We start from the raw sequence: 16,764 nt of genomic DNA on the forward strand, positions 1-16,764 counted from the left end.
CAGGTAAGCAAGGCCACCCCCCTCAGGTAAGCAAGGCCACCCCCACCCCAGGGAAGCAAGGCTGCCCCCAAGGTAAATGAGCCCCCCCCCCCACAAGGTAAGCAAGGCCGCCCCCCCCAGGTAAGCAAGGACACTCCCCTCAGGTAAGCAAGGTTGACCCCAAGGTAAATGAGCCCCCCCCACAAGGTAAGCAAGGCCGCCCCCCCCCAGGTAAGCAAGGCCACTCCCCTCAGGTAAGCAAGGCCACTCCCCTCAGGTAAGCAAGGCCACCCCCACCCCAGGGAAGCAAGGCTGCCCCCAAGGTAAATGACCCCCCCCCCCCCCACAAGGTAAGCAAGGCCACCCCCCCAGGTAAGCAAGGCCACCCCCACCCAGGGAAGCAAGGCTGCCTCCAAGGCAAATGAGCCCCCCCCCCCCAAGGTAAGCGAGGCTGCCCCCATGGGTTATGCGATTCTGTCACCCCAGCTAAGCAAGGTCCACCCCTGGGTAATGAGGCCACCCCCCCAGGTAATCAAGGCCACACACCCCAGGTAAGCAAGGCCACACACCCCAGGTAAGCAAGGCTGCTCTATAGGTCAATGTGCACATGTGGCATCTCATGACTGTGGATACACAGTGCCGTGGTCTGTGCTCACGTGTCACACCCCGGACCTTGGAGACTGCAGTGAAGATTCAGATACAGGATGGCAGCAGTGCTCTAAAGGCCTATGTGCACATGTGGCATCTCATGACTGTGGATACACAGTGCCGTGGTCTGTGCTCACGTGTCACACCCCAGACCTTGGAGACTGCAGTGAAGATACAGGATGGCAGCAGTGCTCTATAAGCGGTCTATATGCACATGTGGTATCTCATGGCTGTGGATACACAATGCCGTGGTCTGTGCTCACAAAAAATGTGAAGGAAGGAACCATCTCCTCATCCAGTGGAACATAGAACCCGGACTCACACACGTTTCGCTCTTCATGCTCGTTATCCACAGACCTCCCTGCCCGATTCCAACCTGCAGAACGTGGCCCTCGCCAAAGCTTCACCACACAGGATCCGTGGAAACCTGGAATAAAAGGGTCACAAGATTAGGCACCAGATAAATCCAGAGGAGCCTCAGGTCACACCCAAGGGTGCTGGGCTTATCCAGAGGAGTCTTCATCCCAGAACCTGAGGCGTTGGGAGAAAAAGCCCAAAATGTGTCCAGGGAAAGATATAGTCATGAAATGATGAGGGTTATGTACCTGATATTCTGACTTGGTTATAAACACTCCCGTAAAGTGCTGTCTGCTGTACGGAGCTTCCTGCATCAAACTATGGAGGGGAGAGCGGCCGTTAATGGAGGAGAGAGCGACCACCACTAGAGGAGAGAGCAGCCACCACTACTGGAGGAGAGAGCAGCCACCACTACTGGAGGAGAAAGGGACCGCCACTGCTACTGGAGGAGAAAGGGACCGCCACCAGTACTGGAGGAGAGAGACGCCTCTGCACCTGGAGGAGAGAGCAGCCACCACTACTGGAGGAGAGAGCAGCCACCACTACTGGAGGAGAGAGCAGCCACCACTACTGGAGGAGAAAGGGACCGCCACTGCTACTGGAGGAGAGAGACGCCTCTGCACCTGGAGGAGAGAGCAGCCACCACTACTGGAGGAGAGAGCAGCCACCACTACTGGAGGAGAGAGCAGCCACCACTACTGGAGGAGAAAGGGACCGCCACTGCTACTGGAGGAGAGAGACGCCTCTGCACCTGGAGGAGAGAGCAGCCACCACTACTGGAGGAGAGAGCAGCCACCACTACTGGAGGAGAGAGCAGCCACCACTACTGGAGGAGAAAGGGACCGCCACTGCTACTGGAGGAGAAAGGGTCCATCACCAGTACTGGAGGAGAGAGACGCCTCTGCACCTGGAGGAGAGAGCAGCCACCACTACTGGAGGAGAGAACAGCCACCACTACTGGAGGAGAGAGCAGCCACCACTACTGGAGGAGAGAGGGGCAGCCACCACTACTGGAGGAGAGAGGGGCCACTACTGAAGGAGAGAGCAGCCACTACTACTGGAGGATAGATGTGCCAGTGTGCCACCGCTACTGGAAAAGAGAGCGGGCCACCCCGCTACTGGAGGAGAGAGAGACCTCTGCACCTGGAGGAAAGAGGGGCCACCATCGCTATAGGAGGAGACAGGGGCCACAGCTACTGAAGGAGAGAGCAGCTACCACTGCTACTGGAGAAGAGAGGCGCCGCCACCTCTACTGGAGAAGAGACCGGGCACCACCACTATTGGAGGATAGAGGGGCCACCGCTGCTGTAGAAGAGAGAGGGCACCACTGCTACTGGAGAAGAAAGAGGTATCTGCAACTGGAGGAGAGAGAGGCCACCGATACTGGAGGAGAGAGCGACCACCACTAGAGGAGAGAGCAGCCACACCTACTGGAGGAGAGAGCAGCCACCACTACTGGAGGAGAAAGGGACCGCCACTGCTACTGGAGGAGAAAGGGTCCGCCACCAGTACTGGAGGAGAGAGACGCCTCTGCACCTGGAGGAGAGAGCAGCCACCACTACTGGAGGAGAGAGGGGCAGCCACCACTACTGGAGGAGAGAGGGGCAGCCACCACTACTGGAGGAGAGAGGGGCCACTACTGAAGGAGAGAGCAGCCACTACTACTGGAGGATAGATGTGCCAGTGTGCCACCGCTACTGGAAAAGAGAGCGGGCCACCCCGCTACTGGAGGAGAGAGAGACCTCTGCACCTGGAGGAAAGAGGGGCCACCATCGCTATAGGAGGAGACAGGGGCCACAGCTACTGAAGGAGAGAGCAGCTACCACTGCTACTGGAGAAGAGAGGCGCCGCCACCTCTACTGGAGAAGAGACCGGGCACCACCACTATTGGAGGATAGAGGGGCCACCGCTGCTGTAGAAGAGAGAGGGCACCACTGCTACTGGAGCAGAAAGAGGTATCTGCAACTGGAGGAGAGAGAGGCCACCGATGCTGGAGGAGAGAGCAGCCACCACTACTGAAAGAGAGAGGGGCAACTACTGGAGGAGAGAGCAGCCACCACTATTGGAGGAGAGGGGCTGCCGCTGCTACTGTGAGAGAGAGGGGCCACCACTACTGGAGGAGTGAGCGGCCGCCACCGCTACAGCAGGAGACAGCGGACACCACCGCTACTAAAGGATAGAGGGACCAACGCTGCTGGAAAGAGAGCGGGCTCCAGCTCTGCTGGAAAGAGAGCGGGCTCCAGCTCTGCTGGAAAGAGAGCGGGCTCCAGCTCTGCTGGAAAGAGAGCGGGCTCCAGCTCTGCTGGAAAGAGAGCGGGCTCCAGCTCTGCTGGAAAGAGAGCGGGCTCCAGCACTGCTGGAGGATAGAGAGGCCACCGCTACCGGTGGAGAGAAAGGCCACCGCTACCGGAGGAGAGAGAGGCCACCGCTACCGGAGGAGAGAGAGGCCACCGCTACCGGAGGAGAGAGAGGCCACCGCTACCGGAGGAGAGAGAGGCCACCGCTACTGGAGGAGAGAGAGGCCACCGTTACCGGCGGAGAGAGGGGCCACCGTTACCGGCGGAGAGAGGGGCCAGTGACAGGGTAAATCCAAGTGGGAGGAGGGGGCAGTGACAGGGTAAATCCAAGAGGGAGGAGGGGCCAGTGACAGGGTAAATCCAAGAGGGAGGAGGGGCCAGTGACAGGGTAAATCCAAGTGGGAGAAGGGGTCGGTGACAGGTTGTTCCCGGAATACAGAGGGGTCGGTGACAGGTTGTTCCCCGGGGACGGAGGGGTCAGTGACAGGTTGTTCCCGGTGAACGGAGGGGTCGGTGACAGGTGTGTGGCTAGAGGACGAAGGTGTCGGTGACAGGTTGTTCCTGGCGGGCAGAGGGGACAGTAACAGGTTGTTCCCAATGGGCAGAGGGGACAGTGACAGGTTGTTCCCGGTGGGCGGAGGGGTCGGTGACAGGTTGTTCCCGGTGGGCGGAGGGGTCGGTGACAGGTCGTTCCCGGTGGGCGGAGGGGTCGGTGACAGGTCGTTCCCGGTGGGCGGAGGGGTCGGTGACAGGTCGTTCCCGGTGGGCGGAGGGGTCGGTGACAGGTCGTTCCCGGTGGGCGGAGGGGTCGGTGACAAGTCGTTCCCGGTGGGCGGAGGGGTCGGTGACAAGTCGTTCCCGGTGGGCGGAGGGTCGGTGACAGGTCGTTCCCGGTGGGTGGAGGGGTCGGTGACAGGTTGTTCCCGGTGGACGGAGGGGTCGGTGACAGGTTGTTCCCGGTGGGCAGAGGGGACGGTGACAGGTTGTTCCCAATGGACGGAGGGGTCGGTGACAGGTTGTTCATGGTGGGCGGAGGGGTCGGTGACAGGTTGTTCCTGGTGGGCAGAGTAAAGGTTTTTGATAAGACTCTTAGGGCTCTTTCACACAAGTGGATGCCGTGCAGGTAATCCACTGCGTGAATGACAGCCAAGCCCCGCTCCGGACAGCAGAGACCCAGCAGTCACATGATTGATAATGCTTCGCGCCTCGCTGTCATCTTTTTACTACAAATTCACGGTGACAACTTTATCCCACTCTGATTTTGAAGTGAAAAGATGACAGAGAGGCGCGGCGCATTATCAGTCATGTAACTGCTCCGTGTCTCTACTGTCCGAAGTGGACTCTTCCTCACCTCCCTCTTTCCAGTCTGGTGGACTCTTCCTCATCCCCCCCCCCCCTGCAGTCTGGTGGACTCTTCCTCACCTCCCTCTTTCCAGTCTGCTGGACTCTTCCTCACCTCCTTCTTTCCAGTCTGGTGGACTCTTCCTCACCCCCACTCCCTCCAGTCTGGTGGACTCTTCCTCACCTCCCTCTTTCCAGTCTGCTGGACTCTTCCTCACTCCCCCCCCCCCTCCAGTCTGGTGGACTCTTCCTCACCTCCCACTTTCCAGTCTGCTGGACTCTTCCTCACTCCCCCCCCCCCTCCAGTCTGCTGGACTCTTCATCACTCACCACCCCCCTCCCGTCTGCTGGACTCTTCCTCACTCACCCCCCCCTCCCCCCTCCAGTCTGCTGGACTCTTCCTCACTCCCCCCCTCCCCCCTCCAGTCTGCTGGACTCTTCCTCACCTCCCTCTTTCCAGTCTGCTGGACTCTTCCTCACCCCCCCCCCCTCCAGTCTGCTGGACTCTTCCTCACCCCCCCCTCCAGTCTGCTGGACTCTTCCTCACCCCCCCCCCTCCAGTCTGCTGGACTCTTCCTCACCCCCCCCCCTCCAGTCTGGACTCTTCCTCACCCCCCCCCCCCCCCAGTCTGCTGGCCTCTTCCCCCCCCCCCCCCCCCTCCAGTCTGCTGGACTCTTCCTCACCCCCCCCCCCTCCAGTCTGCTGGACTCTTCCTCACCCCCCCCTCCAGTCTGCTGGACTCTTCCTCACCCCCCCCCTCCAGTCTGCTGGACTCTTCCTCACCCCCCCCCCCCTCCAGTCTGCTGGACTCTTCCTCACTCACCCCCCCCTCCCCCCTCCAGTCTGCTGGACTCTTCCTCACCCCCCCCCCCCTCCAGTCTGCTGGACTCTTCCTCACCCACACACCCCCCTCCAGTCTGCTGGACTCTTCCTCACCTCCCTCTTTCCAGTCTGATGGACTCTTCCTCACCTCCCTCTTTCCAGTCTGCTGGACTCTTCCTCACCCCCCCCCCCTCCAGTCTGCTGGACTCTTCCTCACCTCCCTCTTTCCAGTCTGCTGGACTCTTCCTCACCCCCCCCCCCCCTCCAGTCTGGTGGACTCATCCTCACCTCCCCCTTTCCAGTCTGGTGCACTCATCCTCACCCCCTCCCCTCCAGTCAGGTGGACTCTTCCTCACCTCCCTCTTTCCAGTCTGCTGGACTCTTCCTCACCCCCCCCCCCCCTCCAGTCTGGTGGACTCATCCTCACCTCCCTCTTTCCAGTCTGCTGGACTCTTCCTCACCCCCCCCCCCCCTCGAGTCTGGTGGACTCTTCCTCACCTCCCTCTTTCCAGTCTGCTGGACTCTTCCTCCCCCCCCCCTCCAGTCTGCTGGACTCTTCCTCACTCACCCCATCTCCCCCCTCCAGTCTGCTGGACTCTTCCTCACTCACCCCCCCCCCCCTCCTCCAGTCTGGTAGTCTGGTGGACTCTTCCTCACCTCCCTCTTTCCAGTCTGCTGGACTCTTCCTCACCCCCACCCCTCCTCCAGTCTGGTGGACTCTTCCTCACCTCCCTTTTTCCAGTCTGCTGGACTCTTCCTCACTCCCCCCCTCCAGTCAGCTGGACTCTTCCTCACCTCCCTCTTTCCAGTCTGCTGGACTCTTCCTCACCCCCCCCCCCCTCCAGTCTGCTGGACTCTTCCTCACCCCCCCCCCGTCTGCTGGACTCTTCCTCACCCCCCCCCCCCCTCCAGTCTGCTGGACTCTTCCTCACCCCCCCCCTCCCGTCTGCTGGACTCTTCCTCACCCCCCCCCTCCAGTCTGCTGGACTCTTCCTCACCCCCCCCCCCCCCAGTCTGCTGGACTCTTCCTCACCCCCCCCCCCCCTCCAGTCTGCTGGACTCTTCCTCACTCACCCCCTCTCCCCCCTCCAGTCTGCTGGACTCTTCCTCACTCACCCCCCCCCCTCCTCCAGTCTGGTGGACTCTTCCTCACCTCCCTCTTTCCAGTCTGCTGGACTCTTCCTCACCCCCACCCCTCCTCCAGTCTGGTGGACTCTTCCTCACCTCCCTTTTTCCAGTCTGCTGGACTCCTCCTCCCCCCCCCCCCCTCCAGTCAGCTGGACTCTTCCTCACCTCCCTCTTTCCAGTCTGCTGGACTCTTCCTCACCCCCCCCCCTCCAGTCAGCTGGACTCTTCCTCACCCCCCTCCTCCAGTCTGGTAGACTCTTCCTCACCCCCCTCCTCCAGTCTGGTAGACTCTTCCTCACCTCCCTCTTTCCAGTCTGGTGCACTCATCCTCACCCCCTCCCCTCCAGTCTGGTGGACTCTTCCTCACCTCCCTCTTTCCAGTCTGCTGGACTCTTCCTCACCCCCCCCACCTCCTCCAGTCTGGTGGACTCTTCCTCACCTCCTTCGTTCCAGTCTGCTGGACTCTTCCTCACTCACCCCCCTCCAGTCTGGTGGACTCTTCCTCACCTCCCTCTTTCCAGTCTGCTGGACTCTTCCTCACCCCCCCCTCCAGTCTAGTGGACTCTTCCTCACCTCCCTCGTTCCAGTCTGCTGGACTCTTCCTCACTCACCCCCCTCCAGTCTGGTGGACTCTTCCTCACCTCCCTCGTTCCAGTCTGCTGGACTCTTCCTCACTCACCCCCCTCCAGTCTGGTGGACTCTTCCTCACCTCCCTCTTTCCAGTCTGCTGGACTCTTCCTTACTCACCCCCCTCCCCTCTGCTGGACTCTTCCTCCCCCCCCCCCCCCTCCAGTCTGCTGGACTCTTCCTCACCCCCCCCCCTCCAGTCTGCTGGACTCTTCCTCACCCCCCCCCCTCCAGTCTGCTGGACTCTTCCTCACCCCCCCCCCCTCCAGTCTGCTGGACTCTTCCTCACCTCCCTCTTTCAAGTCTGCTGGACTCTTCCTCACCCCCCCCCCCCTCCAGTCTGGTGGACTCTTCCTCACCTCCCTCTTTCCAGTCTGCTGGACTCTTCCTCACCCCCCCCCCTCCAGTCTGGTGGACTCTTCCTCACCTCCCCCTTTCCAGTCTGGTGGATTCTTCCTCACTCATCCCTTCCCCTTCCTCCAGTCTGGTGGAATCTTCTTTACTAACCCCTACCCCCAGTCTGGTGGACTATTCCTCACCTCATTTCCCCCCTCCCCCGGCTAGTGGACTCTTCCTCACTCATCCCCCCCTCCCCCCTCCAGTCTGGTGGACTCTTCCTCACTCACCCCCCCCCCTTCCCCCCTCCCCCCTCCAGTCTGGTGGACTCTTCCTCACTCATCCCCCCCCCCTTCCTCCAGTCTGGTGGAATCTTCTTTACTAACCCCTACCCCCAGTCTGGTGGACTATTCCTCACCTCATTTCCCTTCTCCCCCGGCTAGTGGACTCTCCCCCCCCCCCCTCCAGTCTGGTGGACTCTTCCTCACTCCCCCCCCCCCTCCAGTCTGGTGGACTCTTCCTCACCCCCCCCCCCCCTCCAGTCTGGTGGACTCTTCCTCACCTCCCTCTTTCCAGTCTGCTGGACTCTTCCTTACTCACCCCCCTCCAGTCTGGTGGACTCTTCCTCACCCCCCCCCCTCCAGTCTGGTGGACTCTTCCTCACCCCCCCCCCTCCAGTCTGGTGGACTCTTCCTCACCTCCCTCTTTCCAGTCTGCTGGACTCTTCCTCACCCCCCCCCCCCCCTCCAGTCAGCTGGACTCTTCCTCACCCCCCTCCTCCAGTCTGGTAGACTCTTCCTCACCTCCCTCTTTCCAGTCTGGTGCACTCATCCTCACCCCCTCCCCTCCAGTCTGGTGGACTCTTCCTCACCTCCCTCTTTCCAGTCTGCTGGACTCTTCCTCACCCCCCCCACCTCCTCCAGTCTGGTGGACTCTTCCTCACCTCCCTCGTTCCAGTCTGCTGGACTCTTCCTCACTCACCCCCCTCCAGTCTGGTGGACTCTTCCTCACCTCCCTCTTTCCAGTCTGCTGGACTCTTCCTCACCCCCCCCCCCCCCCTCCAGTCTGCTGGACTCTTCCTCCCCCCCCCCCCCCCTCCAGTCTGCTGGACTCTTCCTCACCTCCCTCTTTCAAGTCTGCTGGACTCTTCCTCCCCCCCCCCCCCTCCAGTCTGGTGGACTCTTCCTCACCTCCCTCTTTCCAGTCTGCTGGACTCTTCCTCACCCCCCCCCCCTCCAGTCTGGTGGACTCTTCCTCACCTCCCCCTTTCCAGTCTGGTGGATTCTTCCTCACTCATCCCTTCCCCTTCCTCCAGTCTGGTGGAATCTTCTTTACTAACCCCTACCCCCAGTCTGGTGGACTATTCCTCACCTCATTTCCCCCCTCCCCCGGCTAGTGGACTCTTCATCACTCATCCCCCCCTCCCCCCTCCAGTCTGGTGGACTCTTCCTCACTCACCCCCCCCCCCTTCCCCCCTCCCCCCTCCAGTCTGGTGGACTCTTCCTCACTCATCCCCCCCCCCTTCCTCCAGTCTGGTGGAATCTTCTTTACTAACCCCTACCCCCAGTCTGGTGGACTATTCCTCACCTCATTTCCCTTCTCCCCCGGCTAGTGGACTCTCCCCCCCCCTCCAGTCTGGTGGACTCTTCCTCACTCCCCCCCCCCCTCCAGTCTGGTGGACTCTTCCTCACCCCCCCCCCCCTCCAGTCTGGTGGACTCTTCCTCACCTCCCTCTTTCCAGTCTGCTGGACTCTTCCTTACTCACCCCCCTCCAGTCTGGTGGACTCTTCCTCACCCCCCCCCCCTCCAGTCTGGTGGACTCTTCCTCACCCCCCCCCCCTCCAGTCTGGTGGACTCTTCCTCACCTCCCTCTTTCCAGTCTGCTGGACTCTTCCTTACTCACCCCCCTCCAGTCTGCTGGACTCTTCCTCACCTCCCTCTTTCAAGTCTGCTGGACTCTTCCTCACCCACCCACCCCCCTCCAGTCTGGTGGACTCTTCCTCATCTCCCCCTTTCCAGTCTGGTGGACTCTTCCTCACCCCCCCCCCCTCCAGTCTGGTGGACTCTTCCTCACCTCCCTCTTTCCAGTCTGCTGGACTCTTCCTTACTCACCCCCCTCCAGTCTGGTGGACTCTTCCTCCCCCCCCCCCCTGGAGTCTGGTGGACTCTTCCTCACCCCCCCCCCCTCCAGTCTGGTGGACTCTTCCTCACCTCCCTCGTTCCAGTCTGCTGGACTCTTCCTCACTCACCCCCCTCCAGTCTGGTGGACTCTTCCTCACCTCCCTCTTTCCAGTCTGCTGGACTCTTCCTTACTCACCCCCCTCCCCTCTGCTGGACTCTTCCTCACCCCCCCCCCCCCTCCAGTCTGCTGGACTCTTCCTCACCCCCCCCCCCCTCCAGTCTGCTGGACTCTTCCTCACCCCCCCCCCCTCCAGTCTGCTGGACTCTTCCCCCCCCCCCCCCCCCCCTCCAGTCTGGTGGACTCTTCCTCACCTCCCTCTTTCCAGTCTGCTGGACTCTTCCTTACTCACCCCCCTCCCCTCTGCTGGACTCTTCCTCACCCCCCCCCCCCTCCAGTCTGCTGGACTCTTCCTCACCCCCCCCCCCCCCCCCTCCAGTCTGCTGGACTCTTCCTCACCCCCCCCCCCTCCAGTCTGCTGGACTCTTCCTCACCTCCCTCTTTCAAGTCTGCTGGACTCTTCCTCACCCCCCCCCCCTCCAGTCTGGTGGACTCTTCCTCACCTCCCTCTTTCCAGTCTGCTGGACTCTTCCTCACCCCCCCCCCCCCCTCCAGTCTGGTGGACTCTTCCTCACCTCCCCCTTTCCAGTCTGGTGGATTCTTCCTCACTCATCCCTTCCCCTTCCTCCAGTCTGGTGGAATCTTCTTTACTAACCCCTACCCCCAGTCTGGTGGACTATTCCTCACCTCATTTCCCCCCTCCCCCGGCTAGTGGACTCTTCCTCACTCATCCCCCCCTCCCCCCTCCAGTCTGGTGGACTCTTCCTCACTCACCCCCCCCCCCCTCCCCCCCTCCCCCCTCCAGTCTGGTGGACTCTTCCTCACTCATCCCCCCCCCTTCCTCCAGTCTGGTGGAATCTTCTTTACTAACCCCTACCCCCAGTCTGGTGGACTATTCCTCACCTCATTTCCCCCCTCCCCCGGCTAGTGGACTCTTCCTCACACCCCGCCACCATAAGAGACTAGCGCTTCGTCCTCCTCATCTTCGCGGACCCGCACTCCGCACCTACATTCCACAGTACGATACGCAGCACTACAAGTCCCAGCAAACCTCGCTCCCTCACGTGTCACTCACCCGGTCCGCTCCGAAAATTCGTCCCCCCACCAGCGCGCTCTCCGCTTATTCAGTTCCACCGGGCAGCGCACAGGCAGCAGCGGCCTCTCGTGGTGGTTTTCCTGTATTACACCGCTGCGGTGTATCGCACCCGCCCTGAACCTCATACTCAGAACAAGAGGGTCAAAAACACCGGCCAAGGAAAACCACACCCCAAAGGAGGTGGGGAGGTGGGCGTGGCTTAATGTGGGGTCATAATATGACTCCCAGTACTAATAATGCCCATGAGTAGTATTAATGCTCCCATTAGTGCCCCCAGTAATAGTAATGCCCCCATTAGTGCCCCCAGTAATAGTAATGCCCCCATTAGTGCCCCCAGTAATAGTAATGCCCCCATTAGTGCACCCAGTAATAGTAATGCCCCCATTAGTGCCCCCAGTAATAGTAATGCCCCCATTAGTGCCCCCAGTAATAGTAATGCCCCATTAGTGCCCCCAGTAATAGAAATGCCCCATTAGTGCCCCCAGTAATAGTAATGCCCCCATTAGTGCCCCCAGTAATAGTAATGCCCCCATTAGTGCCCCCATAATAGTAATGCCCCCATAATAGTAATGCCCCCATTAGTGCCCCCAGTAATAGTAATACCCCCATTAGTGCCCCCAGTAATAGTAATGCCCCCATTAGTGCCCCCAGTAATAGTAATGCCCCATTAGTGCCCCCAGTAATAGTAATGCCCCCATTAGTGCCCCCATAATAGTAATGCCCCCATTAGTGCCCCCATAATAGTAATGCCCCCATTAGTGCCCCCAGTAATAGTAATGCCCCCATTAGTGCCCCCAGTAATAGTAATGCCCCATTAGTGCCCCCAGTAATAGAAATGCCCCCATTATTGCCCCCAGTAAAAGAAATACCCCCATTAGTGCTTCCAGGAATAGTAATGCCCCCATTAGTGCCCCAAGTAATAGTAATTCCCCCATTAGTGCCCCCAGTAATAGTAATGCCCCCATTAGTGCCCCCAGTAATAGTAATGCCCCCATTAGTGCCCCCATAATAGTAATGCCCCCAATAGTGCCCCAAGTAATAGTAATGCCCCCATTAGTGCCCCCAGTAATAGTAATGCCCCCATTAGTGCCCCCAGTAATAGTAATGCCCCCATTAGTGTCCCCAGTAATAGTAATGCCCCCAGTAATAGTAAAGCCCCCATTAGTGCCCCCAGTAATAGTAATTCCCCCATTAGTGCCCCCAGTAATAGTAATGCCCCCATTAGTGCCCCCAGTAATAGTAAAGCCCCATTAGTGCCCACAGTAATAGTAATGCCCCCATTAGTGCCCCCAGTAATAGTAATGCCCCCATTAGTGCCCCCAGTAATAGTAATGCCCCCATTAGTGCCCCCAGTAATAGTAATTGCCCCATTAGTGCCCCCAGTAATAGTAATGCCCCCATTAAGGCCCACAGTAATAGTAATGCCCCCATTAGTGCCCCCAGTAATAGTAATGCCCCCATTAGTGCCCCCAGTAATAGTAATGCCCCCATTAGTGCCCCCAGTAATAGTAATGCCCCCATTAGTGCCCCCAGTAATAGTAATTACCCCATTAGTGCACCCAGTAATAGTAATGCCCCCATTAGTGCCCCCAGTAATATAAATGCCCCATTAGTGCCCCCAGTAATAGTAATGCCCCCATTAGTGCCCCCAGTAATAGTAATGCCTCCATTAGTGCCCCCAGTAATAGTAATGCCCCCATTAGTGCCCCAGTAATAGTAATGCCCCCATTAGTGCCCCCAGTAATAGTAATGCCCCCATTAGTGCCCCCAGTAATAGTAATGCCCCATTAGTGCCCCCAGTAATAGAAATGCCCCCATTAGTACCCCCATTAATATAAATGCCCCCATTAGTGCTCCCAGTAATAGTAATGCCCCCATTAGTGCCCCCAGTAATAGTAATACCCCCATTAGTGCCCCCAGTAATAGTAATGCCCCCATTAGTGCCCCCAGTAATAGTAATGCCCCCATTAGTGCCAGCAGTAATAGTAATGCCCCATTAGTGCACCCAGTAATAGTAATGTCCCCATTAGTGCCCCCAGTAATAGTAATGCCCCCATTAGTGCCCCCAGTAATAGTAATGCCCCCATTAGTGCCCGCAGTAATAGTAATGCCCCGTTAGTGCACCCAGTAATAGAAATGCCCCCATTAGTGCCCCCAGTAATAGAAATGCCCCCATTAGTGCCCCCAGTAATAGAAATGCCCCCATTAGTGCCCCCAGTAATAGAAATGCCCCCATTAGTGCCCCCAGTAATAGTAATGCCCCATTAGTGCCCCCAGTAATAGAAATGCCCCCATTAGTGCCCCCAGTAATAGCAATGCCCCATTAGTGCCACCAGTAATAGAAATGCCCCCATTAGTGCCCCCAGTAAAAGAAATGCCCCCATTAGTGCCCCCAGTAATAGTAATGCCCCCATTAGTGCCCCCATAATAGTAATGCCCCCATTAGTGCCCCCAGTAATAGAAATGCCCCAATTAGTGCCCCCATAATAGTAATGCCCCCATTAGTGCGCCCAGTAATAGTAATGCCCCCATTAGTGCCCCCAGTAATAGTAATGCCCCCATTAGTGCCCCCATAATAGTAATGCCCCAATTAGTGCCCCCAGTAATAGTAATGCCCCAATTAGTGCCCCCAGTAATAGTAATGCCCCCATTAGTGCCCCCAGTAATAGTAATGCCCCATTAGTGCACCCAGTAATAGAAATGCCCCCTGTAACGGACCGTTTCAGCAGACAAGGGGTTAAAATCAGTTTAGGTGATAAGCCCATTTCTGAGAGACAGGCACAGCTACTGCAGAACACCAAACTCCCGAACTGGATACAAAGTAGCACTCCAAACTGGAACCTCACGAATAGCTGCTAGCAGACGAACAGGAATCAGCTTACACTCCTGGCAATCAGTCTTCTAACAGCATACAGCGGATCCCCCCAATAACGAGACAAGGCTCCGTGTTGAGGGTCATAGTCTCACTGCTCTTACAGTAAAGAGTACATAGTCTCACTGCTCTTACAGTAAAGAGTCCATAGTCTCACTGCTCTTACCGTAAAGAGTCCATAGTCTCAATGCTCTTACAGTAAAGAGTCCATAGTCTCACTGCTCTTACAGTATAGAGTCCATAGTCTCACTGCTCTTACAGTATAGAGTCCATAGTCTCACTGCTCTTACAGTAAAGTGTCCATAGTCTCACTGCTCTTACAGTAAAGAGTCCATAGTCTCACTTCTCTTACAGTAAAGAGTCCATAGTCTCACTGCTCTTACAGTAGAGAGTCCATAGTCTCACTGCTCTTACAGTATAGAGTCCATAGTCTCACTGCTCTTACAGTATAGAGTCCATAGTCTCACTGCTCTTACAGTAAAGAGTCCATAGTCTCACTGCTCTTACAGTAAAGAGTCCATAGTCTCACTTCTCTTACAGTAAAGAGTCCATAGTCTCACTGCTCTTACAGTAGAGAGTCCATAGTCTCACTGCTCTTACAGTAAAGAGTTCCATAGTCTCACTGCCCTTACAGTACAGAGTCCATAGTCTCACTGCTCTTACTGTAAAGAGTCCAAAGTCTCACTGCTCTTACAGTAAAGAGTCCAAAGTCTCACTGCTCTTACAGTAAAGAGTCCATAGTCTCACTGCTCTTACAGTAAAGAGTCCATAGTCTCACTGCTCTTACAGTAAAGAGTCCATAGTCTCACTGCTCTTACAGTAAAGAGTCCATAGTCTCACTGCTCTTACAGTAAAGAGTCCATAGTCTCACTGCTCTTACAGTATAGAGTCCATAGTCTCACTGCTCTTACAGTATAGAGTCCATAGTCTCACTGCTCTTACAGTAAAGAGTCCATAGTCTCACTGCTCTTACAGTATAGAGTCCATAGTCTCACTGCTCTTACAGTAAAGAGTCCATAGTCTCACTGCTCTTACAGTATAGAGTCCATAGTCTCACTGCTCTTACAGTAAAGAGTCCATAGTCTCACTGCTCTTACAGTAAAGAGTCCATAGTCTCACTGCTCTTACAGTAAAGAGTCCATAGTCTCACTGCTCTTACAGTATAGAGTCCATAGTCTCACTGCTCTTACAGTATAGAGTCCATAGTCTCACTGCTCTTACAGTAAAGAGTCCATAGTCTCACTGCTCTTACAGTAAAGAGTCCATAGTCTCACTGCTCTTACAGTAAAGAGTACATAGTCTCACTGCTCTTACAGTAAAGAGTCCATAGTCTCACTGCTCTTACCGTAAAGAGTCCATAGTCTCAATGCTCTTACAGTAAAGAGTCCATAGTCTCACTGCTCTTACAGTAAAGAGTCCATAGTCTCACTGCTCTTACAGTAAAGAGTCCATAGTCTCACTTCTCTTACAGTAAAGAGTCCATAGTCTCACTGCTCTTACAGTAGAGAGTCCATAGTCTCACTGCTCTTACAGTAAAGAGTTCCATAGTCTCACTGCCCTTACAGTAAAGAGTCCATAGTCTCACTGCTCTTACCGTAAAGAGTCCATAGTCTCAGTGCTCTTACAGTACAGAGTCCATAGTCTCACTGCTCTTACTGTAAAGAGTCCAAAGTCTCACTGCTCTTACAGTAAAGAGTCCAAAGTCTCACTGCTCTTACAGTAAAGAGTCCATAGTCTCACTGCTCTTACAGTAAAGAGTCCATAGTCTCACTGCTCTTACAGTAAAGAGTCCATAGTCTCACTGCTCTTACAGTAAAGAGCCCATAGTCTCACTGCTCTTACAGTAAAGAATCCATAGTCTCACTGCTCTTACAGTAAAGAGTCCATAGTCTCACTGCTCTTACAATAAAGTTCCATAGTTTCACTGCCCTTACAGTAAAGAGTCCATAGTCTCACTGCTCTTACAGTAAAGAGTCCATAGTCTCACTGCTCTTACAGCAAAGAGTTCATTGTCTCACTGCTCTTAAAGTAAAAAGTCCATAGTCTCACTGTTCTTACAGTAAATAGTCCATAGCCTCTCTGCTCTTACAGTAAAGAGTCCATAGTCTCACTGCTCTTACAGTAAAGAGTCCATAGTCTCACTACTCATACAGTAAAGAGTCCATAGTCTCACTGCTCTCACAGTAAAGAGTCCATAGTCTCACTGCTCTTACAGTAAAGAGTCCATAGTCTCAATGCTCTTACCGTAAAGAGTCTATAGTCTCAATGCTCTTACAGTACACAGTCCATAGTCTCACTACTCTTACAGTAAAGAGTCCATAGTCTCACTTCTCTTACAGTAAAGAGTCCATAGTCTCACTGCTCTTACAGTAAAGAGTCCATAGTCTCACTGCTCTTACAGTAAAGAGTCCATAGTCTCACTGCTCTTACCGTAAAGAGTCCATAGTCTCACTGCTCTTACCGTAAAAAGTCCATAGTCTCAGTGCTCTTACAGTAAAGAGTCCATAGTCTCACTGCTCTTACAGTAAAGAGTCCATAGTCTCACTGCTCTTACAGTAAAGAGCCTATTAGTCTCACTGCTCTTACAGTAAAGAGTCCATAGTCTCACTGCTCTTACAGTAAAGAGTTCATAGTCTCACTGCTCTTACAGTAAAGAGTCCATAGTCTCACTGCTCTTACCGTAAAGAGTCCATAGTCTCACTGCTCTTACAGTAAAGAGTCCATAGTCTCACTGCTCTTACAGTAAAGAGTCTATAGTCTCACTACTCTTACAGTAAAGAGTACATAGTCTCACTGCTCTTATAGTAAAGAGTCCATAGTCTCACTGCTCTCACAGTAAAGAGTCCATAGTCTCACTGCTCTTACAGTAAAGAGTCCATAGTCTCACTGCTCTTACCGTAAAGAGTCCATAGTCTCAATGCTCTTACAGTAAAGAGTCCATAGTCTCACTACTCTTACAGTAAAGAGTCCATAGTCTCACTGCTCTTACAGTAAATAGTCCATAGTCTCACTGCTCTTACT

General features: G+C 55.7%; 1 protein-coding gene across 5 annotated transcripts in view; it reads right to left on the reverse strand.

Annotated features, from left to right (window-relative positions):
* The window catches only part of LCMT2 (leucine carboxyl methyltransferase 2), a 104,492-nt gene extending 93,527 nt beyond the window's left edge, over positions 1–10,965 (reverse strand). The window contains exons 1-3 of one of the 5 annotated variants that reach the window (XM_040426772.1): positions 10,721–10,831; positions 1,233–1,292; positions 950–1,054 (exon numbers count right to left, since the gene is read on the reverse strand). In XM_040426772.1, coding sequence (XP_040282706.1) covers positions 950–967 — 18 coding nt within the window. In that variant the 5' untranslated portion in view covers positions 968–1,054; positions 1,233–1,292; positions 10,721–10,831. The other 4 variants (XM_040426774.1, XM_040426775.1, XM_040426776.1 and 1 more) reach the window with 4 other exon arrangements.
* Positions 10,966–16,764: the final 5,799 nt, after the last annotated feature.

This window comes from Bufo bufo, chromosome 3 (genome assembly GCF_905171765.1).
Source record: "Bufo bufo chromosome 3, aBufBuf1.1, whole genome shotgun sequence".
In the NCBI taxonomy this organism is placed as follows: domain Eukaryota; kingdom Metazoa; phylum Chordata; class Amphibia; order Anura; family Bufonidae; genus Bufo; species Bufo bufo.